This window comes from Myotis davidii, unplaced genomic scaffold (genome assembly GCF_000327345.1).
Source record: "Myotis davidii unplaced genomic scaffold, ASM32734v1 scaffold970, whole genome shotgun sequence".
Lineage (NCBI taxonomy): Eukaryota > Metazoa > Chordata > Mammalia > Chiroptera > Vespertilionidae > Myotis > Myotis davidii.
The window spans coordinates 81,569-92,053 of NW_006282204.1; the positions used below are offsets into that span (position 1 = coordinate 81,569).

General features: G+C 63.6%; 1 protein-coding gene across 1 annotated transcript; it reads left to right on the plus strand.

Annotated features, from left to right (window-relative positions):
* The first annotated feature begins 66 nt into the window (after window positions 1-66).
* Window positions 67-7,719, plus strand: LOC102759797 (transmembrane protein 8A). The gene is made up of 12 exons (XM_006752785.2): window positions 67-117; window positions 2,676-2,960; window positions 3,166-3,293; window positions 3,490-3,758; window positions 3,846-4,165; window positions 4,462-4,552; window positions 4,633-4,756; window positions 5,175-5,311; window positions 5,947-6,125; window positions 6,221-6,367; window positions 6,905-7,021; window positions 7,305-7,719. The coding sequence occupies exons 1-12, from the start codon at window positions 67-69 to the stop codon at window positions 7,599-7,601; spliced, it is 2,145 nt and encodes a 714-aa protein (XP_006752848.2). The 3' UTR covers window positions 7,602-7,719.
* The last annotated feature ends 2,766 nt before the right edge of the window (window positions 7,720-10,485 follow it).

Consider the following 10,485-nt stretch of genomic DNA (forward strand, 5'->3'; position numbering starts at 1 on the left):
GCTCGGGCAAACGGCCCCGGGAGGCGCCCTCCCTCTCTCTTCCTTCTCCGACACCTTCTGGTCGGAATGACGGGTGCGGTCTGCGGGGACCCAGCTGAGAGGCTGCTGAAAAGAAGGGTTAGGCAGTGTGATGCCAGGGGTCCCCCGTCTGGTTGGGAGAAAGTTGCATAGACCCTGGAGTAGGGGCCCAGGTGGGTGTCATGTTGCCGCCCCGCCCACGGTGACCTCCAGCCCCTGCAGTCACTTTCACAGCTGCCTCACTTCCCGGAGCACTGGCAGGCGCTGTGGAGGAAAAGGCACTTTACTGCGTCGTGAACTTGCGTCCCTCCATCTGCATTTCTGCCCCCTTGAGAGGCCCCAGCCTTCCGTGACCCAGGACGGTGGCCCATCGGGGCTCTGCCCGGGGTTTGGGGGTGTTGAGTGAACTCCCCTGACGCCTAATGGCCTGGGACTCCAGGGGGGGCATGTGGCCAGGCTGGCAGGGCTGCCAGGCCCCCCGTGCCCCTCCCCAAGCAGTTAGACAGCCGACCTAGCACGGGTTTGCTGCTCCCAGCCCCTCCTTTCCTGACATCTTGCTCCTCCAAGCTCCTGTTTCTTGGAGGACTGACTGCGCCTCTGGTTTCTGAGCTTGAAATGAAAGGCAGTTTCCGGAGATGACTCCTGATTACGTTGCTCCATTCGCTCCTGCCACCTTGTTTTCTCCTTTTTCTCCATCCAGGGGTAGGGATGGGTGAGGGCCATTGGTGGGCAATTTATGGAGCCGGGAACCTGGGGTAGCCCTGCTTCCGTAAACGATGGGAGTGCCCGGTCCTGTGTCCCAGTGTGGAGAGTGTGGGACAGGGCGCCCTCACTTGGGTTCCCAGCACAGGCTCAGGGACTTGCTTTGTCCTCCCCGAGCCCTGTGCCCTTGGTGGGGGCTGCGGAGCAGGGCGGGGTGCATGCGCCCTTGCTCCCTGTTCTCAGAGATGTGACTTCCACATCCTGCTCAGGCTGATGTGTTCATGACCAGGTATATTCACCAAGGTAACAGAGTATCTGGGGCAGGGAGATGGGACATGCCCATAGGAAATGGGGTGCTGGGAGGGGCTGTGTAGCCCTGGGAGTGGGGACCACTGCATCTTAGGGTGACCTTGAGCCTGTCTCTGGTCTCTTGTGCACCTGCTGAAACTTCCCAGCCACCAGCTGGGCTCCAAGTGTCCTCAGGCTGGTGCTCCAGGGCTGGCGGGCAGAGGCCGTCCTCTCAGTCAGGGGCTGCGCTCTGCATGTGAGCTCCCCTTCGGGGCCCACCAGAGGCTGACTATTTCTCTCAGCCCCAGATGCGCCCCTGAGGGGGGGTGGGGAGCTATCCTCACCTCCCAGCACTTAGGTTTCTGGCCCCCGGCATGTTATCCCAGGGTCTGTAGGGGCCTCGAAGAAGTCTGCAGTTCAGTGGCTCTGAGCCTCCTCGGGCCACAGCCTGGTGAGTGGGACCTGGGCCCACAGACACCTGGGAAGCCTGGCGTGCGCCCCATATGAAGCCTCGCCCCACGTCGGGCTCACCTGGCTCTTACTGAGGGCCCGGCCTGCTGCTGGGTTGTGTGAGCAGCAACTGTCCCAGCAGGGTAGAGGGAGGCACCCCCAGCCTGGAGGAGAGTGAGGCCGCACCCCGCTGTGTCCACAGTGCATTTCTTCCAGAAGTACTTGAACATCCATTGACCTTGGAGGGAGGGGCCCCCAAAGGGAGGTGCTGTTCACTTTTGCCAAATCCTGAGGAAACTGGGACCCAGAGCGGGGAGGGACACTCAAGGTCACACGGGTCGCGAGGCTGGTACTGGGGCCCGGATCCCTGCCATCCAGCTCAGCACCTGGTGGCCCAGCCCAGGCCTGGTCTCCCACCCACAGGACAGCAGTGTGTGCGTATTCTGTGAGCCCAGGCAGGGGCCTGGGTGGGCACCTTCATCCACTCACGGGGCAGGCGATTACACTGAAGGACCTGGACACAGGCTCTCCTGGAGGCTGTGCCTGGGCGGTTGGGGCCTAGACTCTGTGCTGAGTCTCAGAAGGTGCTCAGAGCTGCTCCAGGAAATGCTGGCCTGACGGAGTGAGCAGTGAGGGCACGTTTTTGGAGTATGTAGGGGAGGGGAGCAAGGGACTGGGGCTAGAGAGGTGGGGGGGCTGAGAGTCGCTGCAGGGACTGGGGCCTGGTGCCCCGGGTGAGGCCCTGGGTGGTCTGTCTGTCATAGGCCCTGCCTTATCTCTGTGCCACTCAGTATGGGCACATGCCCATAGGAAACGGGGCCAGCTGTCCCCAGGTCCCCACGGCTGGCCAGACTTCCACCACAGGTCTCTGCTTGCCACCTCTCCGGGTGAGGGGACTCAGGCATCGGTCCCGCTGTGTCCCATGTCATCATGGGCTGAGCAGGTGGCCGGCCTCCAGGCCTGAACTCCCTCACCTGTCAAGTGGGCCCAGTTGCCAGAAGCAACTGCCAGGGCTGGAGGGGACCGTGAGCTTTGTCCAGGACAGAGTTAGAAGGCTGGCATCCCCGGGCTGCAGCCCAGCCCACCCTGGGTCCCTCATCCTTTCTCTCTGGGGCCATGCAGGGCAGAAGGGCTCTGAGTCCCCTGTGTGCCCCCCACGTGGAGGTGGGGGCGCCTTGGGGCACCCGAGTCTGGCTGACAGTGCCTTCTCCCCGCAGACATCAGGCTGGTGTCTGAGCAGTTCTCGCAGTCCCCGCAGAAGCTGTCTTTCTACATGCATCCGATGCCTGCCCTGCTGTCCCCCGTCCAGGTACTTCCGCTATGGCGCCCCTCCCGTCATCAACCCCCTGGGTACCAGCTTCCCTGCCAACACCTCCGTGCAGCCCTCCTTCCTCATCAAGATGCTGCAGAGCAATGCTTCCATCAACATCTCCCACCCGGCGCCTGGGGACTGGTTTGTGGCTGCCCACCTGCCCCCCTCATCCCAGAAGATTGAGGTGAAGGTGAGGGGTCTGCTCTCCTGATGGAGGGACAGGACACACCCGTGTGGGAATGGCTGGTCCCTGTCATTTACCTCCTCAGGACAGACCCTGCCAAGGCCTTGCTGCAGCCCTGCCTCCCCGACCCCAGCCTAGCCCACCTCCCATCTGGTACTGCCCCATCCCGTGCCCACGAAATCCCCTCCCCCACCTCTCCTTCTCTCCCTAGGGCTTTATTCCCACCTGTGCCTACATCTTCCAGCCTGACATGCTGGTCGTGCGGGTAGTCGAGGTCTCCATCCTTGAGCCCAACACACCCTTGCCACAGACCCTCCTCTCCCAGCCCAGCTACCTCAAGTGAGTGGGGGTTTGGGGGAGGCCCAGCCTCCGGGTTGATGGGGTGGGTGTTACCACTTCTTCCCTGCGGGTGGGAGAGGCTGGGTTCTGGGTCTTGGGGTTCTGCTGGGAAGTGGGGCAGAACCGTGAGTGTGACCAGTGAGGGGGGTCACTGGCAGCCACAAAGCCTGAGCGAGCCCGACCCCCTTGGCTGCAGAATCTTCGTCCCCGAGTTCACCCAGGAGCTGCGGCTGGAGCTGCAGGGCTGTGTGTCCAACGGGAGCTGGGGCTGCCCCGTGCACCTCACCGTGGGCTCAGCTACCCTGCCCAGCAACTTCCAGAAGGTGCTCACCTGCACCGGCCCCGCCCAGACCTGCCGCCTGCTGTTGCCCTCGCCACCCTGGGACCGGTGGTTGCAAGTGACAGCCAAGAGCCTGGCAGGGCCCCATGTGTTGGTGGCTTTCAGCACTGTAGCTTCTCTCACAGGTGGGCTGCATGGGGAGGCAGGCTGGGGGTGGTTCTGCCTTCGATCCCCAGCCCTTTTTCCAGCTGAGCGCCTTGTCCTCCTGACAGCCTGCAGGCCTTGGATCGTAAATTTCCAGCATCTTCTGCAGAACACTTCAAACCAGAGCCGCAACACATCTGCTGGTCTGCTGCCCGCGGGGCCTGGCTGGCGGGGCCTGCCGGGGAGCAGCCGTGTGGGCGGCGGCCCCTTCTGCCTCCTGAGCTACCAGGCCGTGCGGGAAGACGTGGATGTGGTGTCTGTGCACTTCAGGCCCCCGGACAGGGCCTTGGTGCTGGTGCAGTCAGACGTGCCTGCGGTGATGCGGCTGCAGCTGAGCACAGGCATGGACAGCGGGGGCTCCCTCACCATCGCCCTGTGGGCCAACGAGGTGGGGCTTGGCCCAGCGCAGCTCACAGCACAGAGCTCCAGGCTGAGTGAGGCTGCTCAGCCTTCGGGCGTTGACTTTATTGTGGACACTGGGTGGGTGGCCCCAATAGGCATTGGGCCGGGTAGGGGCACCCCTTGCAGAAAGGGAGGAAATGGGACTGCGGGCGGGGTCAGAGGCTGGGGGTTGGGGGCTGGGGGGGTTGGGGGGGGTCCTGGGGGCCCTGGGCCAGTGGAGCCACAGACAGTGGCAGCATCAGACTGGGAACTTGGGCTGACTTGCGCGGCCTCCCCTTGTAGAGTGTGATGCCCAACAACACCTGGGTGAAGGTCTGCGTGAACGCTGCCTCGCCCTTCCTCAGCTTCAGCGCTGCGCTCAACTGCACCACAGGTACGGGCAGGAGCATCCGGCTGGGGACCACGCCAGCCCCTCTGGCCACCTCTCACCAGGCCTTCCTGCTCCCCCTGCAGCCTTCTTCCAGGGGTATCCCCTGTCTCTGAGCACCGTGTCTCGCAAGGCCCACCTTATCATTCCCTACCCAGAGACGGACAGCTGGTACCTCTCCCTGCAGCTCGTGTGCCCTCAGAGTCCTGAGTAAGTAAACTTGGGGGCTGGCGTGGGGCCACCAGAGGCACCGGGTGGTTGAGTCATTGCGTTCAGGGCCATGATCAGGCTGCCTGCGTCTGAGTGTGAAAGTGACCCAGCTTCCTACAAGCCGCAAGGTAAGTTGCCTTCCGGGAATTACGAAGGACTCCCCTTCTCCAATGGGCACCCCTCTTCAGGCAGCCCTGGGAGTCAGGGCACAGGGAAGGGGCCTGGCTCAGGACAGCCCGAGACAGGCTGGGTACAGTGTGGTGCGGAGGGGAAGGGCCTCTTGGTTTCTGTGTCTCACAGCTGCTGTCTCCCAGGGCTCAGGGCCAGGCCTCACTGCAGGCCTCAGGAGCCCGCTGGAGCCCTGGCGGAGGCTGGCCAGCACACCCCGCAGCCAGCCCTCCTGGGCCCCTTCCTCCAGGGGGTGTGAGGGGGCCTCGGTGCTCGTGGAGGCCGCCTTGTCCTTGGTGCCCTGCTTGAACGACTGCGGGCCATACGGCCAGTGCCTCCTGCTGCGCAGACACGGCTACCTGTATGCGGGCTGCAGCTGCAAGGCAGGTGAGGGCCAGCCCGGAGCCTCCGGACACTCCTGTCCCTGACTTCTCAGCCCTGTGCCTTCCTCCAGGAGCCCAGCTCCCTGCCCAGGCTGAGAGCACCCTCGCCGAGCAAGGGCAGACGCCTTCTCTCCGCTCGTCCCATGCACGTCCCATCCCCCAGGCAGAAAGGCACCCCCAGAGATGGGACTGCCTCCTGCCTTGGCCTCCTCTGCCCACACCTGCCCACAGACATGTCCCATACCTGACTCACATCTGCCTGCACCTGCTCCATACCTGCCTCTTACCTGTCCACACCTGTCCACACCTGCCCCACACATAATGCCCACACCTGCCCCATACGTGCCATATACCTGCCCCACACCTGTCCCATACCTGCCTCATATCTGCCCCACACCTCCCTACACTTGCCCCACACTTCTTTACACCTGCTCATGCAGCCCCACAGCTGTCTGCGTCTGCCCACACTAGCCTATACCCACCCACACATGCCTGCACCTACACACACCTGTCCCAGCCTGCTCCTCGGTGAGAAACGGACTTCTCTCCAGGCCGTGCCCTGAGGTGCAGAGGTGCCTCCCCCATTAGCCTGGCCTCAGTTGCCCACCCTCAGCCCACTCAGCATTGCCCTGCCCACAGGCTGGCGCGGGTGGAGCTGCACGGACAACAGCACCGCCCAGACCTTGGCCCAGCAGCAGGCAGCCGTGCTCCTGCTCACCCTCAGCAACCTCATGTTCCTGGCCCCCATCGCCCTCTCTGTGCACCGCTGCCTCCTGGTGGAGGCCTCCGTCTACGCCTACACCATGTTCTTCTCTACGGTGTGCTGCTGCTCCCTGGGGCGGGGCGGGGGGGTCCTGAGTGTCCACCGCCGCCCACCCCCACACCTCTCTGCTCACTGCCCCCCACCCTGTAGTTCTATCACGCCTGCGACCAGCCGGGGGAGGCCGTGCTGTGCATCCTGAGCTATGACACCCTGCAGTACTGCGACTTCCTGGGCTCGGGGGTGTCCATCTGGACCACCATCCTCTGCATGGCGCGGCTGAAGGCCGCCCTGAAATATGTGAGTGCCCCCCCACACCAAAGGCTGGGCTCTGAAGGAGCAGAGGCCTTGCATGCTGAGGGAGAGACCAGAAAGAGGGTTTGGCTGCTGCCGTTAGAAACCTCCCGTCTTTCATAACGACCCTCCCTCTGGCACTGGAAGGGGCTGTGCAGGCTGCTCAGAGGGCTCTGGGGAGAGAAGGTGGAAGACGGTGAGGCAGGGCCTTCCCAGCCCGTCTCTCTCCCAGGGCGCTGAGAACTCTGTGGTGCTTTTTCTGCCACAGCCAGCGTGGCTGATGGAGACATGTGACCTGGAGCCCTGCCTGGCTAAGTTGAGCCTCAGGATGAGTCAGTAACTAGAGGAGGGCGCCTTCTGCCCGACCAGCGGAGCAGAGCAGTGTGCCAGTGGTTCCGAGGGGGCGGGCGGGGTGCTGGGGGCAGTGGGGGGGCAAAGGATGCCCAGCACGCCCCAGCCACCAGCTCCTGCTGGACCTTGTGCCATTAGGAATGGCCCTGGCCTGGGCTCCGTGACCCTGTGTCGTCCCTGTGTCTTACTCAGGTTCTGCTTCTCCTGGGCACACTGGTGTTGGCCATGACCTTGCAGCTGGACCGCAGGGGCGCCTGGAACACGATGGGGCCTTGTCTCTTTGCCTTCGTGGTCATGGTCACCATGTGGGTAAGGAGCTCCCCACAGACCCCCCACTCTGGAGGAGAGAGCTGGCCACTGGTTCTGGCCATGTTGCTGGTCCTGAGTTGGAGTCCCCCACGTGTGCTGAGGCCTGGCCCTGGCACTCAGGGCCTTGTGTGGCTTCGCCCAGGCCTGAGGACACCTCAGGTCTCTATGCCCTGGAGCCCCTTACGAGTATTGCCCGTCCTTGTCCTGCTACCCAGACGTGGGCAGGCCCCTGGGAGGTACAGCTGCAGCCCTGTGCCAGTGCTCTCTCAATGGTTCTCCCCAGGTGTACCGCTGCAGGCACCGGCGGCACTGCTACCCACCCTCCTGGCAGCGCTGGGCCTTCTACCTCCTGCCCGGCATCTCCATGGCCGCCGTGGCCATTGCCATCTACGCCTCCATGATGACCAGCGACAACTATTACTATACCCACAGCATCTGGCACATGCTGCTGGCGGGGAGCGCAGCCTTCCTGCTGCCCCCACGGGACAAGCATGCTGAGCCCTGGGCCTGCTCACAGGGCCTCGCCTGCCGCTATCAGATCTGTAAGAACTACCGGGAGGAGCTGTACACGGTGACGTGATGCCGCCAGCTCAGACATGCACAGCTCTGGTGGCAGCCTCTGCAGCCAGGGGGGCACCACGGGAGAGGGGCCCTGTCCCGATGGATTTCCAGCGGAATAAAATGGCCCTGCACACCCATTTGCTTTCTCCGGAGGAGAGGACCTCCCGCCCACAGGCGGTGGGGGACGGGGGGGGGCATCTCTGTTCTGCTGGCCTGGGCTTGACTGGAGACGCGCAGAGAGATGCGCCCATCGCGCTGTGAGGCTGTGATGTGAAACCCAAGGAGGCAGAGGAGGCTCGAGCCACCTCCCACCATCCCCCAATACCGCTGAGGCTGGGAGCTGTGCCCCGAATGCCAGTCTCTGTTGGGTATGGGCATGCCCCCTGCTGATGCTGTTGCCCTGGGCAGAGGTGACCGTGGCTGTCAGAGAGCTGCCATGTGTGGTGCTGGCGAGAGGCTGGGGGCCCTGCCTGTCCCTTCCTTCGGTTCTCAGCTGTGAAGCTGCCGGCCCCTGAGAAGAGTTCCTGGGGAGGCACCAAGCAGCGCAGGGTGGACTCTGCCAGCCATGTGCCCCTCCCTTCCCCTGGGCCCTTGTGGGGGCATCCTTGATGTTGTCGGGAGCGGAGGCGATGAGGGGCTGCTGGAGAGCCTGACCCAGCCTCCTCCGCCTCTGGGGGTAGCAGGGTGAGCCCCAGGAGATGCTGCGCCAGGAGCGGCCCTGCCTCTTCCCCGGGCAGGAGGGCGGCTGGGTGTGCAGAGTGGAGCAGGTCAGGGGAAGCAGGTCACTGAGGCCGGGCTCGGCCCCCATGCTCAGTCATTCTCTAGGGGAAACACTGATGTGTGGCGTTTTGGGGTAAACATTTTAAGACAACTTATTTCATGTAGCGCTGGTTTGCTGTGAGGGTGAGTTCAATGTTCCCCAGTTGTATTTCATGGCCAGCGTCTGTACATTGTGTCTGCGCTCCCTCGGGCGGGGGAAGAAGACGCCCAGGGGCTGCTGCTGAGGCTCCTGGAGCCGGCAGGTGCCTGGAGCCCCGCGGGCTGCGCAGAGCGGACGGGACGGGAGGGACACATCAGTGCTGTAACGAATACCTGTAGTGTTTAAAAAAAGGGAGGGGAGTGAGAAAGAAAGGAATGCATTTAGAACATCCTAACAGGTTAAAAAAATAATGCTACAAATAGACAATGTCCCCCCTTTTTACATTTTACACCCTGGTTATTTCCAAAAAGCTAACGATGAAAAGTCAATATGAAACGCCAGAGAGAAAGCTGCGAAGTGGACACCCAGAAACCACTCCAGGATGAGCACTGACTTGGGGTTTAAGCATTCTGATAAAAAGAAAAAGTGAGGCGCCCAGTGCCAGGGGGTAGCCCACAGGTGGAGCCGCAGGCGCAGTGCCGTGCGCTGAACAGGTGAAGGGTGGGGAGCTGTGGGGGGTCTGCAGCCACCTGCCATCATGGATCGAGGACCGCCTCCGACACCTCCCCACGACCACCTCCTCACACGTGCACTCACCGGGGGCTGCACCGGGGCTTGCTGAGCCCTGGGGCCCAGGCTCCCTTGGCGCCTTGGTCCCTGTGGAATAGAGTGCTGCTCGTGTGTGGAGCGTGCCTGGGTCCCACACCAGCCACCTCCCAGGCCTGGGCTGCCCCGCTGGCTGGGAGCTGACTGGGCAGGCAGCCAGGTCTGTCGGGTCCACCCCCGGCCCCACTGGTCTGCCGGGAGCAGCAGTGACACATGAAGACTCGCCCTGAGCTCGGGGAGGGGACGGAAGGCACGGGAGCCACAGCCGCTCAGCACCAGCTCCACGGGAGGAGGCCTCCGTGCCTGTGACCGCGCCTGGGCTCTGTGAGGCCAGCGGCTCTGACTGCTCCACCCTGAAGGCAAGAGGGTCTGCTGGCCGTCAGAGGGTGCGCTGGTCCCTGGGGTGGAGGGTCACAAGGGAAGTGGAAAGGGACGATGCCCCTTTCTGGGCGGCCCCGGGGGGTTGCTTTATGCCCACAGGAGAGCCTGTGGCTGTGGCAGCTCTGCTGCCCCCCGGGGCCCAGTGCACCCTCCTCTTCCTCCCCTCTCTTGGCTCCTCCTTCCTGCCCTGTCCTGGGGGCTGCCAGCTGCTGGGAGGATGGGGTGGGGGGACCTGCCAGCCCTCCCCAGAGTTTCCTGCCAGACCCCAAGGAGGCCTGGAGCGAGGCACCTCGTTGCCCCACAGCACCCCACGGCCGCACCCGACCACCTGAGAGGAGGCTGCCCTCTATGACAAGCACAAGGTGAGGGTTTGGGCTTGAACTTTTGCTCCTCCGGGGCCCCAGGATTGACCTGGCCTCACCACCTGCCCTGTCTGCCTGCCCAGGGCTTGTCATCCCAGAGGTGGGTGAGTGGTCGCTCTGGAGGAAGTGAGCCTGTGAGTGCCAGCAGCTTTACCCTCTTGGGGGAGATAGTGGAAAGCAGACGGATGTGGGGGAGTGCACCGCCTCGGACAGGGGGCTGCACACCAGGTGGGCTTGGGAAAGGGCTGCCTCTGCCCAGCTCCCGGCCACAGCCACAGTCCTGTGGGTCCCACATGGCACATTCCCCCCTGGTCCTGACTCCCCTGCACCCGGCCCACCTCACAGGTTCCGGGACAGAAAGACCCGCTGGTAAGAGCTGGACTCCCGCTGTGTACTTCGCCACTTGGCATCCCCGGGTCTTCCCGGTTGAGACCTCCTGTGTCTGTCCCATAGGAGGGGTGGGGCCTGTGGCAGCTGCTGCACAGAGAGCCCTCCCATGGCACAGCCGTTGGCTGCCCGTTCCCTCTGCATCCCCGAGGGAGGCGGTTCCTCTCATAGACAGGGCACTACTTCCAACGGGCCGAGGGGTGGCAAGCAGCCTCACTTGACCCTGTCTCCAAGCCCATCATGCTGGA